Source organism: Macaca fascicularis, chromosome 1 (assembly GCF_037993035.2).
Source record: "Macaca fascicularis isolate 582-1 chromosome 1, T2T-MFA8v1.1".
Lineage (NCBI taxonomy): Eukaryota > Metazoa > Chordata > Mammalia > Primates > Cercopithecidae > Macaca > Macaca fascicularis.
In genome coordinates this window covers 141,844,796-141,871,239 of record NC_088375.1, presented here as the reverse complement: position 1 = coordinate 141,871,239, position 26,444 = coordinate 141,844,796, and the positions used below count along the sequence as shown (strand labels likewise).

Genomic DNA, 26,444 nt, shown 5'->3' with positions numbered 1-26,444 from the left:
ATTCTATTATCTGCAATAAAAACATACTACCAAATAAATATTTTTTAAATGGCTAAGGAAATGAATATAGTAACATGAAGAATATACCCTAGAAAACATTTAAAACAGTGATCCCCAAAGATAATAAGAGAAGTATCACTTTAGGAGTTTTATAAACATACAGATCAAGGAAACTCACCCCGACCTCCTAATTCTAAGTATCCAGGAACAGGACTTGAAAATCAGTGTATTTTGAAAGCTACACAAAGAGTGATTCTGACACAGCCAGTGACCTACATTTGAAGTATACTGGTTTGAACAACCTTTGAAAATTAACCGTTTTTTAAAACAAATTCAAAATTCTATGTATATGCCAATAATAAATGCTTTTATCCTATCCTAAGGATCTCAAATATTATTTTATAAGTTTAATCTCATTACAGATTTTTAGTATAGGTTCACATATGACAAAGAGATAAATATTTCCTTTACTCCCACCATGGTAAATGTGGTACATGACCAAGGCTCACACACTTATTTACAAATAGTCTCCACATTTTCAGAGTGAATATATCTAAAAACAAAAATACAGGAAAACTGTCAAGGGTCCTTAAATTAATTTCTTTCAATTCTACTATCAGTTTCACTTCACATTATTTCCATGTTAGTTTTTAGCTGGTCAGTTCGCTGTCTACAGAGGTTGGTTCAATTTTGAACTCAAATCCCTTTCTTGGTTAACCCAGCTCTCGAGCAGAAAATATTATTTTAAAGTTTAGTAATAAATGATGAGGAACTAAATAAAAGTTTAGGATGGGAGAAAATTCCACACATATGATTCCCATCACTGAAAACTAAGATAATCATTCTAAGGAACAAAGAAAACCCAAACATTTGGGGACCAGCAAAGTAATTATTTTAGCACTCAAAAGCACTGTATCTGTAAAGAGAAATGGCAATAAATAAGGAAATAATGAATCTGATTTTCTAACCCATATATTATATAGGTAACAGTAAAAAAGCTGTGTTTTCTAATATAACACATAAGAGTGTGTAGAGGAATATTGTACTAAGAGCAGTAATTCCGGTGTTCGATTACCTGGATTGCTTGTTAATGACACAGGCATACACATTCACTTGTTTTATCCCTGCAATCATGGAGAGCTATAATTAGAGAAAGGATGAAGAAGAGATGGAATGTACCCAGGATGTGTCACATATTCTGTTTGTTGAAAAATCAATAAATGCTGCGATCCACAGGAAGACAAAAAGTGAACATGTATTTGTGCTGTGTGTATATGGCCAAAGTAGAAAGTGGGCATTTTATTCAGAGGTGTCTTCACCTGTATCAGCTGCACTACAACATACCACTTAAAAAGTTGAACAATTAAATGTGGTGGTGCATCAACCTAGGAGATTGAAGAGAAAATAAGAAAGGTTTCCTCTACAGTTCTAAGCAACATGGTTTTAGCATGTGACAGTGCAGCAAAACGGAGACCAATAAAATGTCAAGTTGCTTTGAGCAAGTGTTTGGGATAAAAGTGGGGTTTAGTAGTGTAAAATACTGAAAAACACTGGGGAGGTAAGAGAAAGAAAAGACGTGGATCTCAAGTGTGTTTAAATCCATACATTTAGTCAGGTTCATTTTTAAAGAGAAGTATAAAGGGTATGCCTAAGAGTCCATTCTTTATGTTTTTACTTGTTTTTCTATAAACATAGTGGGGGAACATTTCAAAACATTTAATAAACTATGTTTATAAATAAATCTATACATGCTTTATAAGGTCCTAAAAATGAATTTTTTAAATCTTTGTTTTTAATGTTGGTTATAACTTACCCTAACTTTCTTAGATAGGAAGATAGCAGATTTTAAAAGCTGTGTTACAAGTCATAGGCTTTCAAATACACTATACAATTGGATAGTTTGCTTACAAGTTGTGTTTTTATTTTTTGAGAATTTAATCAGTTAATACCTAGTTAGTGTATCAGATGCGTAACTGAGGTACTAGAAAGTGCCCCAGACTAAGAGGCAAATATAAAAACATTGAGTCCATTATTTTACATCTTACAAAATTTTCCCCTGGTTTAGTTTTCAAAATTTTCAAATCTATAGAAGAGCAGAAATAACAGTACAATGACACCCGTATGCCCTTCAGCTATATTCACCAATTACCATTTTGCTACGTGGGCTTTTGTTCTTTTGCTCTCTATGTGTATATACGTGTGCACACACACAGATTTTTTTCCTGAACCACTGGAATGTAAATTGCAGGTGTCATGACATTTTACTATTGTATATTTCAGCATGCATCCTCTAAGAATAAGGAACTGCCCTATATAACCAAATATCATCATAACACTTACATTTACAGTAATTCCATAACATCACTGAACATAGTTCTTTTTCAAATTTCTCCAAAATGACCCAAAATATTTTATTACTGCCCATAATCAAACCAAGGTTCATGGTTACAATTGGTTATTATATCCTTTTAGCCTCTTTTAATCTACAAGAGTTCCTGTGCTTGCTTTTTTTTTTTTTTTTTTTTTTGAGACAGAGTCTCACCCTGTTGCCTAGTCTAGAGTGCAGTGGCACGATCTTGGTTCACTGCAACCTCTGCTTGCTGGGTTCAAGCAATTCTCATGCCTCCTGAGTAGCTGGAAATACAGGCGTGCACCACCACACTTGGTTAATTTTTGTATTTTTAGTAGAGACAGGGTTTCACCATGTTGGCCAGGTTGGTCTCAAACTCCTGACCTCAAGTGATCAACCCACTTCAGCCTCCCAAAGTGCTGGGATTACAGGCATAAATCCCAGCCACCTTGCCTGACCTTATGCATTTTTAAAATTTTTATCATATTAACTTTTTTGAAGAGTCCAAGTCTATAGATTGTATACTAAGTTGAAACAGAAACATTTTCCATTCCAACATTATTTCAAATAAAATACTGTTTTTATTCCTTTTTCCCAAACCAAACAGGCAGCAGAGTACATTAATACAATGCATATTTAAGGGTTGGATGAATCAAAGGATTAAGTATAGAAGACATGGGCACTAAAACTTAAATATCTGAAGTGAAGGACTCAGAAAACATAGGAACAGTGCTAAAAGAAACTGGTAAATATGTATGACATGTATTCCATTTTAGAGTCATATGTATGGTATTATGTATACATGTCATACACATATGTATATGTCTATGTGTACATATATTAGTTAACATACATATTTTGTATATGTACATTAAAAGTTAAACATAACACTGGCAGTTATAATTTTTAAGTTTTTTTGACTTATGTTAAACATAAGTATTGGTAGTTATAATTTTTAAATTTTTTGCCTCTTATTAAGAGACTAACCTATACGTTTAACCTTTCAGTGCTATGTAGTCCAAAGAATTCTCTCCATACTTAACATGACTTTATTTTTAAATTTTTACTAAAATATAAGTAAAACTATTAAGAAGAATATTGATAAAATTTATCAAGAGAGACAGCTAACAGGGGTAGAGCAAAAAGGTCAAATACAAAATACTGGTAGGCAAGTAAATGAATAATTTTTAGAGCAGCATTCCTACTAGAATGTCTGGTACAGAAGTGGCTTTTGAATGGCAGATTTTTACATACGAATTTACCTGTATTTTAAGACATCTGACAGACTGCCACCCCACTGATTCTGGTTCCTAGTTCTGTCTACATCTCTGCGCAAATACAAAAGTGATATGTATTCTCCCAGTTAAAAATAAGAATCTGAGCCCTTTGATAAAACTCTTAATGGCTGAGCCTCTTGTCAATCTTACATTTTCATTGTCATCTCTGGTAGTTCAATGACAACCACTGGAATATTCATTGGAATAACATGGGGAGCATTTAAAACTTATCAGAAACCTGGAATTTCCTTCGAGCTTTGGGGCTAGGACTGCCAGTAATGTCCAAAGCATGAAAATAAGTACTGAGTGCCAGAAAAGGACATGAAAAAAACCTTATAAGATACTTAAGACTTGGGAATATATTGAGAAAATGGCACTATCTCTATAACAGGGTGAGAGAGCTCTAGGCCACACTCTTGCCAAGTCCAAATCAGCCTATATAGATGTTAGTCTACCAGTTCAGCAGAAGGGTCCCAATATAATTCTCTTTAAGGAACACAGGCTTCCCCTTTCACCCCATGAAGCTTCTTGAGTTCTGTCAAGCAAAGGCAGAATAAAGGCTTGCTCATCTTCCCCAAGATCCTGCCCATTTCTCCTCGTCCCCTAATTTTCACTCCAGAATATGCTGGTCTGATCTGAAATATAAATTTAAGGAATTAGCTCACACCATTTGCAGGGGCTGGCAGCCTGGAAGTGTTTGTATGGCTTGCCGGCAGGGTAGAATCCAGGTCAGAGTTGATGCTGCAGGGTAGAAACAGTAGGGTGGGCCAGCAGGCTGTCTCGAGGAAAGCTGGTTAGTGAATGCTTCATAAGTTTTCATCTGAACCAAAACCGGTTTCTAAGATGTCTTCTTCAAACTGCTGGCATCACTTTAAATGCACAACAAAGCCTTTCAGCCTCTTCTGTCATTTGCCTCTTTGCAAAAAATATTCTATAGAGTAGGTGGATGACTTTAAATTCTGGGAAAAGCATAGCGTTAGTCACAAAGAAACCTCTAAGAAAGGGAGGATCTGCCATAAAAGGAAAGCATCAAATATCCACTCATTAAGCTTCATCTTGCCCATGGGACATTGCTCACACAGCTGGAAAATTCTGTAGCTGAAGAAAATGTGATTCATCTTCTAGACAGATATTTTAATATCCTCACATTCCATGGCAAGGGGATTATCTCGGTGAAAGTTTTATGCCCATTTTTGCTTTCTGGCTTTGTTGTTGGTTTTTTGTTTTTGTTTTTGTTATTTTTGGATACCATAAACTCCAAACAGATGCTTTTGTTTAGTGCAAGGTAGCTTTTGTCTTTTCCCTATAAGGAAAGGAGCTATGGTGCTATATTTCATTTACTAGTGATAAACACTGTCATGCTAGACTAAGTTAAGATTCTGACAAGTCTTTTGGGCAGTGGTGCACTGGATACCATGACTTTTAAAAAATTAGTTTGAAAAGGCCTTTCTGGATCCATGTGAATGCTATTTCATCTTTTTGTCATTCTACTAATCCATATTTCTCTAGATGCTCTTCTCCTAGCTTGATGACTATTATGGTCTAGACCTATTACCTCCATATGGTAGACTCTTCTTGTCACCATTTCTTTCTTTTAGCAAAACTAAAGTCTGGAAAAATCTGGAATGAAAAAGTAATACTAAATCTTCTTTTTTTTTGGCATGGCCTCTCCCTGTGTGTCTTCATAGGTGGCTTGAACTAAACATAGCCTGAGCCTGGCCCCAAAAGCACTAGAGATTAAAAATGGACGACTGGGCACAGTAGCTCATGCCTGTAATCCCAGCACTTTGGGAGGCTGAGGCGGGTGGATCACGAGGTCAGGAGATCGAGACCATCCTGGATAACATGGTGAAACCCCGTCTCTACTAAACAAAATGCAAAAAATTAGCCCGGCATGGTGGCAGGTGCCTGTAGTCCCAGCTACTGGGGAGGCTGAGGCAGGAGAATGGCGTGAACCCGGCAGGCAGAGCTTGCAGTCAGCCGAGATCGTGCCACTGCACTCCAGCCTGGGCGACAGAGCAAGACTCCATCCAAAAAAAAAAAAAATGGACTCAGTGGTTAAGCAACTTATCAAGGACCACATGACTAGCGAAGAAAAAGCAAGGAGTAGAAGTCAGGTTTCACTCTTAGTCCCACACTCTTTATATCATTATAAATGGCTCCAATATAAACCATGGTTTTGTTTGTTTTTAAATAGAGACAGGGTCTTGCTACATTGCCCAGGTTGGTCTCAAACTCCTGGGCTCAAGTGATCCTCCTGCCTCAGTCTTGCAAAGTGCTGGTATTACAGGTGTGAGTCATCACACCCAGCCTAAACCTAAAATCATGATTTTGATTTGAGACAGATCACAGCAGGATATGTGCTAGAATTGTTTTTCTAAAAATGCTGTACTTATTTTATGTTATTCATGTATCTTTTCCTGAGCCCTCTGTAAAGAGTGCTATCAAGTCAAAGTTGGGAAGGAGAGTTGTCAAAGTTTCTTGTGTATCTTCTGTAGCACTGGATGATCAGATAGCTCCTATATATTCATCTTATTAATAAACCATTCCCTTCCCTAGTCTGTCTGAACGGCCCAAGTAGAGTTTATTTTGCCATAAAATATTTAAATCAACTGATTAGACTATTAGTGTATTAGAATTTAACAGAGAGCCAATGGAAAGAGGTCAGTGTGGAAAACCAGATTATAATTACTTATGGATTCAGTAATCCCTTTTCATATGAAGTCAAGGGAGACCAAGGTACAAAGAATAAAACAAAGATAAATCAAAGCCTATATAAAAATATCAAAGAGGGCAAGTTCCTACTATACATTTAGGCTATTCAGTATAGCCTACTGTTCGTGGGCTACAAGTATGTACAGCATGTTACTGTATGGAATACTGTAGGCAACTGTAACACAGTGGTTAAGTATTTGTGTGTCTAAATATCTAAACATAGACAAGGTACAGAAAACATACTGTATTATAATCTCATGGGACCTAGATGATACATGTGGTCCATCGTTGACTGAAACATGCGGTGTGAGTTAATTTTTAAAGTAAAAATAATTTCAGGCACTGACAAGAGCCATAAAGAATATAAAACATGATAATGAGACACAGTAACAATGTGAGGGGCCTACTTTACAAAGGTGGTCAGGCAGTGACTTCTATCTAGGCTGAGATTTAAATGATGAGAAGGTATGAGTCACGGGAAGATCAGGGAGCACAGAACTGCAATCATAAAAAAGAGCACGAGCAAAAGCCTTCATGTAAGAATGAAAGAGCTTGATTCAAGAAACAAAAAGGAGGTGAGTAGCTGCTGGAACTAACTGGTGAAGGAGAATACCATTTAAAATGGGTCAGAGAAATGGGCAGGAGCCAGACAACACTCAGGGACTTGAAAAAAAGGTGGCACTTTTGCTTGTTAGACCAAGTTTCCTTTGTTGCTTTTTCCCTATAATTATTTGGAAGCTCTAATTCTTATTTCCATTCTAGCAACAGTTACTTTAAATGTCATTTAAATATACATAAAATATTATAATGATAATCATATAAATTCATACAGAATAAAAAATGAACTCATATCCTCTACTCTTTTGCACCAAGCCCTTTACTATCTCCTGAAGGAATATTTCAACAGTTTTGATAGGATCACTGCAGCCAATTTCAATGCATTTAAGTATATATGCATGTAACAAATGTACATATTAACATGCATATGTACTTAATATATATAAATACAACACATATACTTACATCTGCTTTTTAATACATACAAATGGGAATATATATTCTGCTTATAATTTGCTTTTTTCACTTAGTATGTCTTGTAGATCTTTATTCTTTCTGAAAGATGCAGAATATTCCAGAGTATAAATATACCATAGTGTAACCATTCTCCTACTGATGGGTAGTTACCATTTTTTCTAAATATTAAAAATAACATTGGGGCCAGGTGCGGTGGCTCATGCCTGTAATCCCAGCACTCTGGGAGGCCGAGGTGGGTGGATCACTTGAGGTCAGAAGTTTGAGACCAGTCTGGCCAACATGGTGAAACTCCATCTCTAATAAAAATACAAAAAATTAACCAGGCATGGTGGCACGTGCCTGTAATCCCAGCTACTTGGGAGGCTGAGGCAGGAGAATCGCTTAAACCTGGGAGGTGGAGGTTGCAGTAAGCCGAGATCGCGCTTCTGTACTCCAGCCTGGGCAACAGAGTGAGGCTCTGTCTCAAAAAAACAGAAAACAAAAAACAAAAAAAAACACAAATTAGATTTTTCATTCACTTTAATCAGTTACATAAAGAATACAAAAGAAATCTAGATTAGAAGGAAAAAATAAGAATAGGCATAAAATTTTAAAGAAGATGGCTTATTTAAATTTGCAATTAGTTTCTAGTATTGTACTGGCCAACGGTATTAGAAGTAAAGGCTACTGGAAGTATCAATGCTTTCTCTCTTGCTTTTTTTTTTTTGTACATTCTTTCCAGGTATCTAATATAACAAATTGAAACTTATAATTAGTTTTTAAATTTTCACATATTAACTTTAGGATAGGAAACCACTACTTAATATATTGTAACATTTTACTCCTGGCTATTAACATTTACAACATGGGTTACAATAGATATCATACACCTAAAGGAAGTAACAGAAACAATTAGTAATCTCCCTGTGCTCTTTTTCATAGAGATTTCAAAATAAATCTAAGGTTATGCATAGGATGTGGGTTTTTCTCCGGGAGTAGTATTACAGAAGGTTTGTGGTATTAGAAGGGTCATGACACAATGCAAGTTGCTTAGTCTCAAACACAAGTGTAAAGCTTTCATTTTAAGAATATTTTATATTATACCCACAGATGAAAAAAATCTAACAAAAAGAGAGACTGTGGTACATAAAGATATATTCAAGCACTCTCTCTTTTGTAAAAAATCAAATCTTTTTAGAGACAGTTTAAAAAGCAATCCTTTGATTAAAAGGTTAAATAATGCTTTTTTTTTCCAGGCTTTATTATGAAACTATGTTCAACGGTCACAGAGGCAACCACATTAACTTGCAGCATGGACACGAATTTTAAGTTCTACATTGATATTTTCAATGCACATATGAAGCAAAATGTCTTAAGCAAATTATTACTGCATATTAAATTACTATAGTAGAAGAAAACCCAATAATTTGAGTAAATCTGTAACACTTGGTAAGTAATCACTCTGATTAATCAACATCACCTTACTGAAACATCAATAGCAACTACTAAGCTTTAGTAGGTTATTACTGATTTGTACTTTGCCAAAGAAAAATTAATCAGAATGGTAAATGTGGTAAGCGGTAGCCTCTCCATGACTTCAAGGTGACTCATTTGAAACTTCTAAAAACAAATCCTACTCATATCATGTACTGATAAGTTTTTGAAACAGTTTCCTGTAATTTAAAGTCATGAACAAAGGTTTGAATATTCTTCTTAGTAATTAGAAAAAGTAAAAGTACACATAAATACCTTTTAAAAACCAATAATGCAATCTGAAAAATATATAAGGGATAAAAGAAATCAGTATTTGGCTAGTATCTTTCAGTATTAAGACTGATTTAATTCCATTTCAGAAGAGAAATATACATATACACACATTTTTCAAAGTGATGTTTCTTACAGGATTAGCTAAAGGCACAGTTAAAAAATACCAGCCCAAGGCCGGGTGTGGTGGCCCACACCTGTAATCTCAGCACTTTGGGAGGCCGAGGTGAGCAGGTCACCTGAGGTCAGGAGTTCGAGACCAGTTTGGCCAACATGGTGAAACCCCACCTCTACTGAAAATAAAAAAATTAGCCAGGTGTGGTGGCAGGCGCCTGTAATCCCAGCTACTCAGGAGGCTGAGGCAGGAGGATTGCTTGAACCCAGGAGGCCGAGGTTGCAGTGAGCCAAGATTGTGCCATTGCACACCAGCCTAGGAGACACAGTGAGACTCCATCTCAAACAAACAAACAAAAAAAACATCAGCCCAGTGCTTTGCACGGCTGAGTCAGGAGGATTATTTGAGGCCAGAAGCTCAAGACCAGCCTAAGCAACATAGCAAGACCCCATCTGTACAAAAAATTTAAAAATTAGCAGGGCATGGTGGGGTGTGCCTGTATTCCTAGCTACTCGGGAGGCTTAGGTAGAACTGCTTGATCCCAGGAGTTCAAAGTTGTAGTATGCTATGATTGTACCACTGAACTCTATCCTGGGCAACAGGATAGACCCTCTCTCTCTTAAAACAAGTCAGCATTCACACAAGGTCTAAAAGGTAGAAAATATTCCTCATAAATCATAATTTAATTGGAAACAAATCAATTTTGTGACCAATACTTAAAATTTGACATAATTTCAATGGCTCCTAAAAACTATGGACTCACAAACTAGTTTTTTAAAAAATTAGACACTTTTAAGAAAAGTTTTAAATTTACAGAAAAATTGAGAAGATAGAGATTTCCCACATACTCTCCCACAGTTTCCCCTATTATTAATATGTTAGTGTGGTACCTTTGTTACAATTAATGAACCAATATTGATACATTACTACTAAAGTCCTTCATTTATTCAGATTTCCTTTGCCTTTGTTTTTTAACCAGTTTTTTTTTTTTTTTTTTTTTTTTTTTTCCTGTTTCTAAAATTCTACCCGGGATACATTACCTTCAGTTGTAATGTCTCCTTAGGTTCCTTTTGGCTGTGACTGTTCCTCAGACCTTGCTTGTTTTTGATGATCTTGTCAGCCTTGAGTCATTACTATTCAGGTATTTTGTAGGATCTCCACAAGTGGAATCTGTCTGATAGTTTTCTCATGGTAAGACTAGGGTTATGGGTTATCAAGAGGAATACCAGAGAGGTAAAGTGCCATTTTCATCATGTCACGTGATAATCAAGGGTATGTACTATCAGTGTAATTTACGACTGCTGATGGTGATCTTAATCACCTGGCTTAGGTAATCTTTGTCAGGTTTCTCCACTGTAAAGTTACTCTTTTTGTCCCCCACACTTATCCTTTGGAGGGAAGTCACTAAGTGCAGTCCATGCTTATGGAGTGGAGATTTATACTTCCCCTCCTTGAGGGTGGAGCAGCTACAAAAATTATTTGAATTCTTCTGCATATTTGTCTCTTATCTCCCATTTATTAATTTAATCATCATTTATATCAATATAGGCTCGTGGATATTTATTTTATACTTTGGATTATAATGTACTTTGGGTTATTATACTTTGGCTGTGTATTTCAAGTATATAATACTTCAAATACTTTTTTTCTCAAATTGTTCTACCTTTGGCCATTGGGAACTCTTTAGTTGGCTTCTCTGTCCCTTCAACATAATCCTAATTAATGTAGGGTTTTTTGGGGTTTTTTTTTGGGGGGGGGTGTGTATTTTGAGCACTTCCTTACTTACTGGCATTATAAGATGCTCCAGGCTTATGTTCTCTATTTCCTGTCCCAGTCCTAGAATCAGCTATTTCTGTGAGGAGCCCTGGTTCCCTTTATTGGAGAATGGTATTAAAAACAAAAATCTGGGCACTAAGTGTACATAAACTAATTTTTAATAACACCAAGTGAGCACATATATTATGGTACTTAAGAGTCCAAACTCCCCTAATTCTTAACTGAGATCTTACTATGAGCTCATCTTGGGGGAGCCAAATGATGTTCTTCAATTCTAGATATAGCAATATCCTAAAAACCTCCAGATACTTCATCCCTTTAAATTTAACTGCGTACTGAAGTTTGGACACCAAAGAATCTCTGAACACTTCAGAAAAAAATTTTTAAACAGAATCTCACAATCCCTAATGACTAGATAGCAAGCTAGGTAAAGCAGCCTATATACGTATCTTCCTGAGAATTAGTATTAAGACTAGATACAATTATAGAATAGATATTTTTTCAAATTAAAAATGCTTAAAATTGAGAAATGCCTTAAAGAAAAATGAAAAATATTTTAATATTTAGGTAAGTTGCTCAAAACGAAAGCCATAAACGATTGTGCTTCAGGGGCAAAAAAAAAAAAAAAAAAAAAAACACTATTAACAAGTTAGCTCAGGAAACTGGAAAGTACAAACTAATCACAAAGCTTTATGATAAATTCCATCATTTAGTAATGTCACGGTAATTTCACATAATTAAAAAATATAATATTTTTAAGTTAATGGTAAAGGTTTTATCACTTCCTCTCCATCTCTGTCAAAACTACATAGTGATCTGAGCACAGTGATTTAAACCTAGCACCCTCATTCTATGTCAGAACAGAATTTTGAGTGGGCGTTTTTTAAGCCAAGAGTGGTTGGGGTATTGCCCAACTGAGGCATCCCTAGAGGTTATCTGTTGGGCAAACTAATCAAAATGGGTAAATGTTACTGGGTACCAGGAAAAAAACCAAAAGTTGGATTTGAGTAGACCCACACTCTTTTGAATGAAAAACTTTCCATTACTTGTAACAAAGTAGCATTAATTTTATAGATATGCTTAGCCCACAGAAGCTTTTAACACAGTTACAAAAATCAATATGCTTATCTTTATAATAACCAAAATACAAACTCAATCCCAGGTTAAATATTAGAAGGCTTGGGTTTAATTCTCACCTATTTTCCTTAACTGAGCAAAAAATTAACTTTCCTATGTTTTGTTCTACTCCCTGGAATTTAGAGATAGCTCTATTTAGTATTAATGTAAAAATTAGGTCTTCAAATAATAAATAGCATTTAGATTGTGGAAAACTCCAGTAACAAGAGGAAACTTAATTTTTAACCTCATTTCCCTCCAAACTAAATACTATGAATTCTTACAAGTATTTTTTTGAATCAGTTCAATTAAATCTTTTTAATAGCTTAAATGTCATCTAACTGATCACTGCCATGCTCAAAACCCTCCAGTGATTTTCCATCTGAGTAGGGAAAGGTCAAAGTTCTTAGGTCCTACATAATTGGCTCTACTTACCTCTCAGACTTCCCCTATCCCCATGTCTCACTCTATCCAGACTCTACTTCAGACATGCTCCTTATGTCAGAACCTTTGCCTGTACTATTTTCCTAGTAAGTAGTTCTTCCCCCAAATCTTCATGCCTCATCTGCTTCAAATGTTTGTTTAAATAAATATCCCCTTCTAAGGAACCTTTATAGACCACATTATTAAAATAGCAACAGTTCTCCACCCCTAATACCTTCTCTTTCCCACATTTTTCTCCATTGTCATTCATTGTCTAAATTACACACCATAAGATTCATTAATTTTTTTCATCTAACTTCTTGTTCTGCCATAAAGCTCAATGAGGAAAGGGGTTTTTATATTTTACTAATCCAGGTAGTGTTTAGAATAGTGACTGGCACATAGTAAGTACTCCATAAATATCTATAAAATTGAAACCAATACTCCATTTAAATTTGTAACTTAATCTGTTCTTCACATGTGGGTTTTAAAATTAGAATAACATTTAAAGTCAAATTGATATTTCAAGAAATAAACTATTACACACAGATTATTTCAGTAAATAAAAATATTTTAACTGTCACTAGTATGCTGATATTGGAAATATAAAGTCAAATAATGGTCCTTATCCTCAATGAACTTCAGCTGCACATAGTGGACAGAAAAGTTGAAAAGAATTAATTACAGTAGTATGAGATGGTATAAGAAAGGTCTCTAACAAAGGGTGTTAGAAGAGCAGAGACACACGAAATCAGGTAAGATGGCATTATCAGGGAATGCTGATCACAACCGGTCAAGCTTAAGCTGACTTTTGAAATAAAAAGCAAGATCAAAGGAGGAGGGAGAAAAACATGGAGTAAAATGGGATGACAGATTTGAAGGATTCTTAACTAGTATAATGGGCCTCAAGCACAGGGCATATATATGTTAGGGTAACTGAGAAATAAAGCTAGCAAAGTAGGCAAGAATTCGAGTAGGAAGGATCTTAGGAGGAGAGTCAGAGTTTGAATTTTTCTCCAATGCCAGGGGAAACAACTGAAAAATTTTAAGAAATGAACAGGGAACTAAGAGTAACTTTAGTTGTATAATAAGCAGATTTACAGGAGGCTGTCAATATGCTATTAAGAAAAATTATAAAACTACCATGACAGTATGTTGAAATACTAAAGAAAAATTCATTTTATTCCTGGAGAAAATTCAAGAGTGGGTTTTCATACAAACAACAAAATCTCATTTTAAAATCTTCTCTATGCCTCAGTTTCCTCAACTATAAAATGAAGATATTAACAATATCTTGCTGGGCTTGGTGGCTCATGCTTGTAATCCCAGTACTCTGGGAGGTCAAGGCGAGTGGACTGCTTGCGCCCAGGAGATCAATACCAGCCTGGGGAACATAGTGAAACCCCACCTCTACAGAAAATACAAAAATTAGCTGGGCATGGTGGCATGTGCCTGCAGTCCCAGCTACTTGGAGGCTGAAGTGGGAGTTCTCTTGAGCCTGGGAGGTCGAGGCTGCAGTGAGCCGTGATCGTGCCACTGCATTACAGCTTGAACGACAAAGTGAGACCCTGTCTTGAAAACAGTAACAAAAAAACACCAAAACCAATATCCCATATGATTTTTGTGAGGATTAAATACGTGAACATCCTCAAATGGCTTAGAACACTGCCTGATATGTACTAAGTGTTCAGTAATGCCAGCTATTATTACTCTTATTATTAGTATCCTGGAATAATTAAAGTTGTTAAGTAGTAAACTCTATATTTCCAAACACAGCCAACACACAAAAATGAAGTGTAACTAAATAGGGGTTCACAGTGGACAGAAAGAAGCTTACTTAAGTATGTATTACAGAAAAAACAAAAAGCCAAGATAATTATTGAACTCCTGACCTCAAGTGATCAGCCTGTCTCAGCCTCCCAAAGTGCTGGATTACAGGTGTGAGCCACCACACCAGGCCCCAAGATAATTCTTAATTTCAGGCTCTACATAATTTTTGGAAAGGGATATATATTCAGTATCTAAGGTTGTTAAAGACTATCTTTAAGGAAACCCAAAGAGTTTCAGAACTTTCTAGTTTGGTTGTAATTTTGGGGACTCTACAATATTGAATGTGACTTTTTACATAAAGTCTACGAGCTGTTTTTCTGGATATTATGTAGGCAAGAAAGAACACTTTACATGAGCTTTCTCATTTGATCCCAACAACTGTAAGGCAGATAGCTTTAGAATCCTCAGTTTTGAAGGAGTGAATCAACAAATACATTAAATAACTTGCCAAAGATAAGACGCTAATAAGAGGTTGGACTCCAAAATCCATTCTTTTAACCAATACAGAATCTCTAGCAATTAGAAGAAAACAAAAAGACAACAAGTTGGGACCACAGAGACATTCAGGATTTTAAAATCCTCTTGTTCTTCATAACTAAATTTCTTGAAGATCTTTATTCTGATTAAGATATGTCATATTTATTTTTGCAGGCTACTAAAAGAAGTTCCTTTAGACTGAGACATTCAACCAGAAAACTGGGTTCTAAAGCATATGTGAGGATAGAAAACAAAAAATTCTGATAATAGTTGGCATCTTCTCGCATGTTATTACAGTCATTAATACCAACAATAAATATACATTAATTTTCAGAGGTTTAAATTCTATTCAAAAACATTTCAAAGAAGGGACCTAGGCTCAGTCACTCCGACTCTGTAATGGTAAATACATTTGGATGGAGGCTGAATTCATTTTCTCCTTCCTAACTGGTAGTGACCTAATAATAAAATAACATATACAAGTTGATGCATGTGTGAATATAGTGACAACTGCATACATTAAAAATCATTTACTGTAGAAATAACATCAGCAGATGAATTAATTATTATCAAAATTCAAATATCTACTGGTCAAATTTGGTCAAATAAAAATATCTACTGAATGATGGTTATGCACCAGGCATTATATAGTAAGCACTCAATACAGCAACGAGGCTGTGTGCAGTGGCTTACACCTGTAGTCCCAGCACTTTGGGAGGTCCAGCACTTTGGGAGGGCAGATCGCTTGAGCTCAGGAGTTCGAGACCAGCCTGGACAACATAGCCAAACTCGATCTCTACAAAAAACACAAAAATTAGTCAGGTGTGGTGGTGTGCTCCTGTAGTCCCAGCTACTTGGGAGGCTGAGGTGGGGGGATTGCTTGAGCCCAATAGGTCAAGGCTGCAGTGAGCTATGATCACACCACTGCACTCTGGTCTGAGCAACAGAGCGAGACCTTTTTTTTTTTTTTTGAGATGGAGTCTCGTTCTGTCACCCAGGCTGGGGTGCAGTGGTGTGATCTTGAGACCTTGTCTCCCCCACCACTGCCCCAAAAAGAATATAGTAATGAATAAGACAGACAAAAATTCCACTCTTGCACTCCCATGGAGCTTATGCTCTAGTGGGGAATGTGGACAATTAAAAATAAAAATATGTTGAGGAAGAAGGGGGTAAGAGGGAGAAGAACAGAAAAGATAACTATTGGGTACGGAGCTTAATACCTGGGTGATGTAATAATATGTAGAACAAACCCCCACGACATGTGTTTATCTACAAACCTTCACATGTACCCCCACATCTAAAATAAAAATAAAAAATAAAAATATGTATAATTTATGAAAAAAGTAGTAATTGTTATGAAGAAAAAATAAAGCAACATAAGAGTCTAGTAACTAGAATAGGAAGTTATTTAAGGTAAAAATTTGGCCAAAGTGAAAGTCACAAGGTGGCCGGGCACGGTGGCTCTCGCCTGTAATCCCAGCACTTTGGCCAAGGCAGGCGGATCACGAGGTCAGGAGATTGAGACCATCCTGGCTAACACGGTGAAACCCCGTCTCTACTAAAAAAAAAATACAGGCCGGGCGCGGTGGCTCAAGCCTGTAATCCCAGCACTTTGGGAGGCCGAGATGGGCGGATCACGAGGTCAGGAGATCGAGACCATCCTGGCTAACACGGTGAAACCCCGTCTCTACTAAGAAATACAAAAAATAGCCGGGCGAGGTGGCAGCGCCTGTAGTCACAGCTACTCGGGAGGCTGAGGCCGGAGAATGGCGTGAACCCGGGAGGCGGAGCTTGCAGTGAGCTGAGATCCGGCCACTGCACTCCAGCCTGGGCGACAGAGCGAGACGCCGTCTCAAAAAAAAAAAAAAAAAATACAAAAAATTAGCCAGGCGTGTTGGCAGGCGCCTGTAGTCCCAGCTACTCAGGAGGTTGAGGCAGGAGAATGGCGTGAACCCGGGAGGCGGAGCTTGTAGTGAGCCGAGATCGTGCCACTGCACTCCAGCCTGGGCAACAGAGTGAGACTCTGTCTCAAAAAAGAAAGAAAGAAAGAAAGAAAGTCATAGAGGTATTAATAGAGTGAGATGAGTATATAATAATTAAAATTCATGGTAACTCAGAATTGTCAAAAATATTTAAATGCTATACAAGGTATAATATTGTTTTGTATGTGATAGAACCTTAGAGTTCAACTCCTTAATTTTACAGGTTGTATACTCTGTTCCCAACTGAGCATTACAGAACAGTGTAATAATTTTATAGCAAAAAACCCACCAATAAGTAATTGTCATTCATTTAGAGAAGAAAACTAGGTAACAGTAACTTCTAAAAACAGTTCTAGGAAAATGTCTAAAATTTGAAAGCTGCTACACTTAAAAATGGTTAAGTTCACTGTAAGACACAAATACAAAACAGCTCCAACAAAGACAGGGTGGTGGAGGAGGCATTATTATAAACAATATAATTAGATTACAGATGTAGATATGTCAGAATAATAACATGGCAGTAGATGGTAAATCTTAAATTAGACCTAAAAATTCTAAGTAGACTGAATAATCTTTGAAAATAAATTTAATAAATTTAAGTCTACCTATATCTATATACTACATAGTATATATATAGATATACTATAATCTATATATAAGTATCTATATATTACAATGTTATAGTATTTATAAAAATGAGTATTTCTTCATCTAATGTATTTTCTCATCGAAATAAGATGTTTACAAAAGTATAATTTTCATAGCTACAGTAAAAAGCAGGCTTTAATTATATGAATAACAGATTAAATAATAATATAATTTATTAAAAGAAGAGTTTGAGAGAATTCAATTTGTGCAAAAAAATTTTACTCACAAGAGAGTACCAGTAATTGGAAGACTTAATCTGAAGAGATCTGAAGTACATAAATCTTAGACTAAGTTGAGTTCTCCCCCTAGTGGAACTTGAAAATGATCTAATATATTTCCATGACTAAGAAATAACCTAAAATATATTACTTTGATAACTGAAAAAAGTTTCAGGTTTTAATGAAAGATCTATTTATGAATCTTAATCTGCATTAAAAATATACCTCTATACATCTGTATCTATATAGATATATACATATAATTAAATATTGAAGCCTGTTTAAGACATCTACTGAAAACTCATTTACTAAGCAAATTAACAGAAAGCCAAAAAGCACTCAGTCGTAAGACCTGAAAGAGAAACAGAAATACTTCAAAAGTACAGGAGTAGGAAGTTCAGAAAAATACAGCAATTTAGGAAGACACAGCAACATGCAGAATGGCACAGAATTTTGAAAGAATGTGATAGGTGCAGGAATAGGATAATTTACAGTGGGTAGAATACAGCATGTAAGTGTGGGGGATGAGGATAGGGAGATAATGGTGAGAGATGAAGCTAGAAATTCAGTTTGGGCAATAATAAAAAGGATGCTAAGGAGTTTTGATATGATTTGGTATTTAAAAAGCAGTCAATGAAATTTCTGTGTTTTAGAGAGGCAGCTTTTGTAATTTATAGAAGAGCTGAAGCTGGAGAAAAGGAAACTGGAAGGGGGGTTACAACAAAGGTTCAGGTAAAGGATAAGCAGATGAACTAATGGAGTGGTAGGGAGAAGAGAAATGTTATTAAAGACTCAAAAAAGTTTGAAAAATGACTCAAATTACCTTTTATTTAGTTTTTTACTTACTTAAGACTTTTCTATTTTGAAAGATTGAAGAGTTGGGCGATACACTTTAACCTGTACGAACTCTTATTGAGAATTATCTGAAGGCTAATCTACAATAGCTAACAGGTTGATGGGAAAGAAAAACTAGCACAAGCACTTTGTGAAATAATGTTAGCTGCTAAAACTGAAAATTTGCATACCTTACATATACACCCTTGGTACATACGCTAGAGGGTAAGAAAGAGTAAGTGAGATTACCAGTAGGTTGAAATATTTGATAAGAGATTATCTTTTATTTTGTTTCCTTTTTTGGGGTTTTTATTTGTTTGTTTTTTTGAGATGGAGTCTCATTCTGTCACCCCGGCTGGGGTGCTGTGGCATGATCTCAGTTCACCACAACCTCTGCCTCCTGGGTTCAAGGGATTCTCCTGTCTCAGCCTCCCAGGTAGCTGGGATTATAGGTGTCTGCCACCACGCCTGGCTGATTTTTGTAAGAGATGATCCTTTAATAAAGACTTGAAATATACAATAAGGAAAACATTTTGGAACACATCTGATTTTAAACATGTTAAATTCAAAGTTTCTGTACTGCTTCCACGTAGAATGGTTCAGTGCCCATTAAAACTACTGGTCTACTCATCAAAAGACACAATAAAGGAAAAATAACAACAGGACAAGTTACAGAGTGGTAGTAGCTATTTGCAACATATAACATCAATATATAAATAACTCCATATCCATAAGAAAAAGACAACCTAATAGAAAAATATAAACAAAAGACATTAACAGGCACTTTACAAAAACGGAAATCCAAAATGGCCAACATCCTTAGTAATCAAGAAAATGAAAACGAAAAACACAGTGAAATATCACCAGATTGGCAAAAATTAAATCATGTGACACCACCAAGTATTGGAAGGGTGTGGAATAACAAGAACTTCAACATGCAGCTGTTGGGAGTTTAAACTACCACAAGCAATTTGGAAAATAAAGTTGAAGATTTGCAAGCTGTACAATGCGGCAATTTCACACTTTGGTATACACGCTAGAGAAACTTACGCACAATAAGAGTGTTCATAATCACCATATTATTTGTAACATTCCCAACCTGGAAATTCCCAAACATCTTCTAATAGTAAAATGAATACATTGTGATATATTTTAAAAAATGAAATATGTACAACAACAAAATGATTTTTACAAAAATAATGTTGAACAAGAAGACATAAAATATTCCATATGACTCTGCAAAACTGAGAAGTTGGGAAAACTAACTGTATAGATCAGAAATGTATAGAAAGATGACACAATTATAAGGAAAGGCAAAAGAGTGATTGTCATAAAAGTCCAGGATAGGGAACAGGGTGTGATTGGATAGACTTCTTGAGTACAGGCAATTTTGTCTGTCTTAACCTTGGTTAGAAGTTTTACGTATAATATTTTTACACATATAATGTAACTTTGTTTTATTAACTTTTCTGTACATCATGTTTCATAATTTTTAAATTATTAAACCATTTAGAAAATTATTGGTAAGGGGAAACAGGCTAGGGCTAGAGATAAATAATGATTCACTGTTGCAATGATTAGTGGTCCCCAACCTTTTTGGTACTAGGGACAGATTTCGTGGAAGATAATTTTTCCATAGAGAGGTAGGAGAATGGTTTCAGGATGAAACTCTTCCACCTCAGATCATCAGGCATTAGATTCTCTCATAAGGAGAGTGCAACCGAGATCCCTGGCATGTGCAGTTCACAATAGGATTTGTGCTCCTGTGACAATCTAATGACACCACTGATCTGACAGGAGGCGGAGCTCAGGCAGTATGCTGCTGGTTGCCTGCTCACCTCCTGCTGTGCAGCCCAGTTCCTAACAGGCCATGGACTGATACCTGTCTGTGGCCTGGGGGTTGGGGAACCCTGGTAAAGACGGCTCCTGAAGCCACGTAAGTGAGACCCTTCATTCGGGTATAGTTTGTAAAAGCCAAAACCTTGGATTTCAGAGGAATACACACATCCACAACTGATAAAGATGACTGTAAACAACAGTTTAACAAGAAAGAAGAGAGTCAAAAGTAAGTGGTGGTAGCAAAGTTAGGGGAGGTGAGAATGCGAGGAGGATGAAATGGTCAACAACAAATGCAATAAGCACGAGCAGGCAAATACTGAAAAAATAGCAACAAATTTGGCAATTAGGATTCCAGTGATCACTTTATCAAGAGCCAGCTGATGATAATATACCCCTACTGTAATAACAGTAACAATTCTATCACCTCACACCTGTTAGAATGGCCATTATCAAAAAGATGAAAGATAGCAAGTGCTAGAGAGGATGTGGTGGAAAGGGAACTCTTACACACTGTGGGTAGAAATCTAAATCCTCAAAAAATTAAAAACAGATGATATGATCTAACAATTCTACTACTGGGTATATATCCAAAGGAAATGAAATCAGTATGTTGAAACGATATTTGCACTCCCATGTTCACTGCATTATTCACAATAGCCAACACATGCAACCAACCTAAATGTCAATCAGTGGATGAATGAATAAAGAAAAAGTGGTGCACATACACACAATGGAATATTATTCAGTCTTAAAAAGGAAAGAAATTCTGTCATTCACAACAACATGAATGAGCGTGGAGAACATTAAGTGAAATAAGCTAGGCTCAGAAAGACAAACACTGCGTGATCTCACATGTGGGATACAAAAAGCTGAACTCAAAAGTACAGAGTAGAATGGTGGTTACCAGGGGCTAGATGCAGGGATAGGGGTAAAGGATTGGAAGACGTTAAAAAAAAAAAATTCCATGAATTTTCTATTTTTCAAAAATAATGTAACGCATATCATATTTCATTTTAAACAAAAATCCTGCATGCCAGGTTCTTCATTTTAATAACTATTTCAGAATCAACAAAAAGAGTTATTTAAATCTTACTATTCTGTGACTAAGATGTATAGAAATGTGGTAAATTCTTAGGATTTTCTTGATGTTAGAAAAGTACAGACTAATGCTAAAATCACATATGATAGCATGATTGAAACAAACTAATTACAAATATATTATGCAGTTAGTTCATATTTGAGGTTTTCCTGAATATGTGCACTTTATGGGGATTACTACCAGCAGAACATAAAGGATACCTTTTTATAAACATACAAATCATAATGTGTTGTGGTTACCTTTGATCCAGATTAAAAGATGAGGCTATAATATAATATGTAAGTTTGGAAATCAACTACATTTTAAATTGAAATTTAAGGACAAAAGGAAATTTCAGGTGGGAAGAAAATTCTAGATGTTGCAGCAAAGACTATTGTGACTTGGAGTACAATATAATTAAAAACTTTGAAAGACAGACTTTAAACATAATATTTCATCCACAGGGAAAACTTAACACTTTTATCATATTATACAAGAAGAAGTAAGGCATAAGAAGTGACAAAACACATTTACTTTTATTAAAAAAATTTATTTTAGAGACAAGGTCTCACTCTGTCACTCAAGACTGGAGTGCAGTGGTTTGATCACAGCTCACTGTAATGTGGAACTCCTACTTCTGGCCTCAAGGGATCGTTCCACCTTAGCCTTCCAAGTAGCAAGGGCTATAGGAGTGTACTATCATGCCCCCAGCTAATTTTTTAAAATTGTTTTGTAGAGACAGGGTCTTACTCTATTGCCCAGGCTGGTCTTGAACTCCTGACCTCCAGCAATCCCCTGACCTTGGCCTCTCAAAGCACTGGGATTACAGGTGTGAGCTACTGTGCCCTGTAAAAACATATTTATTTTTAAAGCTTTGAATTTTCTTTTGAAGATAGTTTTATAATATCAAAATATGATGAATTTTCACTAAAAAATGGACCTGGAGCACAGTCAACAACACCAAAAAAAAAAAAAAAAAAAAAAAAAACCCCAGGTAAGTTGATTCAGCACAATTAAAAACTTTTGTGATAAAAACACTATCAACAGAGAAAAGGCAACAAACGTAATGGGAGAAAATATTTGCAAACCATATATCTGATAAGAAAGGGATATTGAGAATATATAAATAACTCCTATAACTCAACAACAAAAACAACAAACAACCTGGTTCAATTAAGCAAAGGACCTGAATAGCCATTTATCCAAAGAAGATACATAAATGCGAAATAAGCCCATGAAAGTATGCCCAACACAGCAAATCATCAGGGAAATGCAAATCAAAACCACAATGAGATACCACTTCACACCCATTAGGATGGTAATTATAAAAACAACAACAGAAAATTAACAAGTGTTGGTGAGAATGTGGAAAACAATGAAATCCTCATGCATTGCTGGTAGAAATGTAAAATCGTATAGATTCTGTGGAAAATGGTGTGGCAATTTCTTAAAAAATTAAACAATTACTATATGATCCAGCAATTCCACTTCTATGTACTCAAAAGAAGTAAAAGCAGGGACCTGAACAGAAATTTGTACACCTGTGTTCATAGCAGCATTATTCACAATAGCTGAAACATGGAAGCACCCTAAATGTCATCAACGAATGAATAGACAAAAAACGTGTATATACATACAATGGAATATTATTCAGCTTTAAAAATGAAGAAAATTTGTACATACACTATAACATGGATGAACACTGAAACATTAAGTGAAATAAGCCAGTCACAAAAGGACAAATACAGTCACACACCTCTTAACAATGGCGATGTGTTCTGAGCAATGCATCGTTAGGCAATTTCATCATGCAAACACCATGGAGTGCACTTACACAAACCTACATGGTATAGCTTCCTGCAAACCTAGGCTACATGGAATAGCCTATTGCTCCTAGGCTACAAACCTGCACAGCATGTTACTGCACTGGGCACTGTAGGCAACTATAACACAATGGTCAGTATTTGCGTATCTAAACACAGAAAAGGCACAGGAAAAGTATGTTATAAAAGATAAAAAATGGTATACCCGTATAGAGCACTTAGCAAGAATGAAGTTTGCAGGACTGGAAGTTGCTTTAGTTGAGTTAGTAAGTAAGTGGTGAGTGAATGTGAAGGCCTAGGACATGACACTACTGTAAACTTTATAAACATTGTATAGTTAGGCTACACTAAATTATAAAAAATGGTTTTTCTTTCAATAATAAATTAACTATCACTTACTATAACTTTATAAATTCAGTTTTTTAAACTTTTTGACTCTCATAACATTTAGCTTAGCAAACATATTGTACAGGTGTATAAAATATTTTCTTTTTTATATATTTATTCTGTAAGCTTTTTTCTATTTTTAATTTTTATTTTTAGTAAATATATTTTTTGAAACAGGGTCTTACTCTGTGGCCCAGGCTGGAGCACAGTGGTGTGATCATGGCTTACTACAGCCTTGACCTTCCAGGCTCAGGCAACCCACCCACCTCAGCCTCCTGAGTAGCTAGGACTGGGACTATAGTGCACCACCAGGTCCACCTAATTTTATTTTGTATTTTTTGTAGAGACAGAGTCTCACTTTGTTGGCCAGGTTGGTTTCAAACTCTTGGGCTCAAGTGATCTGCCCCCCTCAGTCTCCCAAAGTGCTGGGATTACAGGCATAAGCCATTGTGCCTGATGAACAAAAAATTTTTTTAAGTTAAAAAAAAATTAAGGCTGGGCGCGGTGGCTCATGCTTGTAATCCAAGCACTGTGGGAGGCAGAGGTGGGCGGATCACTTAAGCCCAGGAGTTCGAAACCAGCCTGGCCAACAAAGTGAGACCTCATTGCTACTAAATAAATAAAAAAATAAGCTGGGCGTGGTCATGTGTGCCTGTAGTCCCAGGTACTGGGGAAGCTGATGAGGACTGCTTGAACCAGGAGTTGGAGTCTGCAGTGAGCTATGACTGTGCCACTAAACTCTGGCCTGGGCAACAGAGTGAGATCCTGTCTCAAAAAAAACAAAAACTAAAAAAAAAAAAAAAAAAAAAAAAATTAAAACATTTGTGTTAAAAACTAAGATACAAACACACATATTAGCTTAGGCCTACACAGGGTCAGCACCACCAATATCACTATCTTCAACCTTCACATCTTGTCCCACTGGAAGGTCTTCAGGGACAGTAACACGCATGAAGCTGTCATCTCCTATGAAAACAATGCCTTCTGGAAAACCTCCTGAAGGATCTGAGACTGTCTTAGAGTTAACTGTTTTTTTGTATAAGTAGAAGTAGACTGTAAAATAGCAATAATAGTATAGCAAAACAACAAATAGTATAGTAAACATACGAACCAGTAACATAGTCATTTATTATCAAGTATTATGTGCTATACACAACTGTATGTACTATACTTTTATAAGAGTGGCAGTGCAGTGGGTTTGTTTATACCAGCCTCATCACAAACACACGAGTAATGTGTTGCACTATAACATAATGATGACTATAGTCACTAGAAAACAGGAATTTTTCAGCTTCATTATCATCCTGTGGGACCATCATCATATATGTTGTCTCATTGAAATGTCCTTATGCAGCATATGACTGTATTGTATGATTCCACTTACATGAGGTAACCAGAGTGGTCAAATTCATAGAGACAAAGTAGAATGGTGGTTTCCAGTTGCTGGTGGTTGCCAGTTGCTGGGGGAATGGGAAGTTATTATTTAATGGGCAAAGAAGTTCAGTTAGGGAGGATGAAAAAGTTCTGGAAATGGATGGTGGTGATGGCTGCACAACAATGTCAAGTACACTTAATGCCACAGAACTGTATACTTTAAAATAGTAAGTGTTATGTCTATTTTACCACCATAAAAAAAATAAAGTTGGAAATGAATGATTATTGAAAAAAGAATCACAGTCATGAAGATAAAGACTAAGTTACTGTTCAGACAAAGAGGATAGAAGAAACCATATTTTTACATGTACTTTATTATTTTCATATGATACCTGGATTTCAAGCTCAGCAATGTGTTGTCGTAGTTCAGCCACAGCAGCTATGCTATCTGCTTCCCGGAGCCTCACAGCCATCACTTCTTCCTTATTCTAGTGTGGTAAACCAAACCAAAACAAAATAAACCAGGTGTGTTTGGAATTCAGATTTTAGAAAAGTAATAGGAGGCATAAACCATACATTAGTATTATCTAGCAGGGTCTAAGGCAGCATCCATAGTGAAACAATATGCTCACTGCATACAATGAAGCAGTGAGACACAAATGTTCACATCAAGTGGAATAAATAACAATTATAAATGGCCATATATCAATTCAAATTTTAAGTTTCGCCTACAAAGGAATTTGTGTGAAATTTATGAAAAAACTCTAGGGTTTTAGAGTGTTCTGCATTTTGAAACTGGAGTTCATAGGCTTGTAATATCTCAACTTTAAGGGAGAACATTCAAATTGAGTTGAGAGGGAAAATAACATTAATATTATAAATAATATCCACACATTTTACACAAAAAATAAAAAAGCTTTAATAATTATAAGTTAATCATAAGCTATAATCTTATAATACTAAACAAAAATGAATCAGATTTATATAATTCAAGGACTGGCATTCTTGAAAAATTAACTTTGTTCCTGGATCATTCCAACATAACAGGGCAAAATATACACATTTAATCAGAATGTACTAGGTGCTAGGGTAACAATACATTGGTCATTCTCAAAATCTGCAAAGGCATTATGAAAGATTGAATAAATTAACACACAGCTTAAACACCGGGGAGATATCAGAGTCTGCATCTGTAACATACTTCACAGAGGTATTAATGAACAATTAAAAATTAAATAAAATCCCATATTAGTTCATAAAATCCTCTAATATTCTAAATCTGAGCCCATTACTTAGACAAGTTCAAAGAAAATTATTATTTTCAACAGTAAGTTCCTTAAAGATTTATTTCCAAAGAACACTTTACTTTTCTCAACAGGTACTAGGGCATTTGAGGAGCAATAT

At 35.8% G+C, this 26,444-nt stretch overlaps 1 protein-coding gene across 14 annotated transcripts in view; it reads right to left on the bottom strand.

Moving 5' to 3' along the window:
• EVI5 (ecotropic viral integration site 5) overlaps positions 1 to 26,444 on the bottom strand; it is a 271,149-nt gene that overhangs the window by 57,569 nt on the left and 187,136 nt on the right. For 13 of the 14 annotated variants that reach the window (XM_045367267.3, XM_045367270.3, XM_074001609.1 and 10 more), the window contains one exon: positions 25,433 to 25,528. In XM_045367267.3, the coding sequence (XP_045223202.1) occupies positions 25,433 to 25,528 (96 nt within the window). Of the gene's footprint in view, positions 1 to 24,895; positions 25,127 to 25,432; positions 25,529 to 26,444 lie in introns of those variants that run through there. The other variant, XM_065518681.2, reaches the window with a different exon arrangement.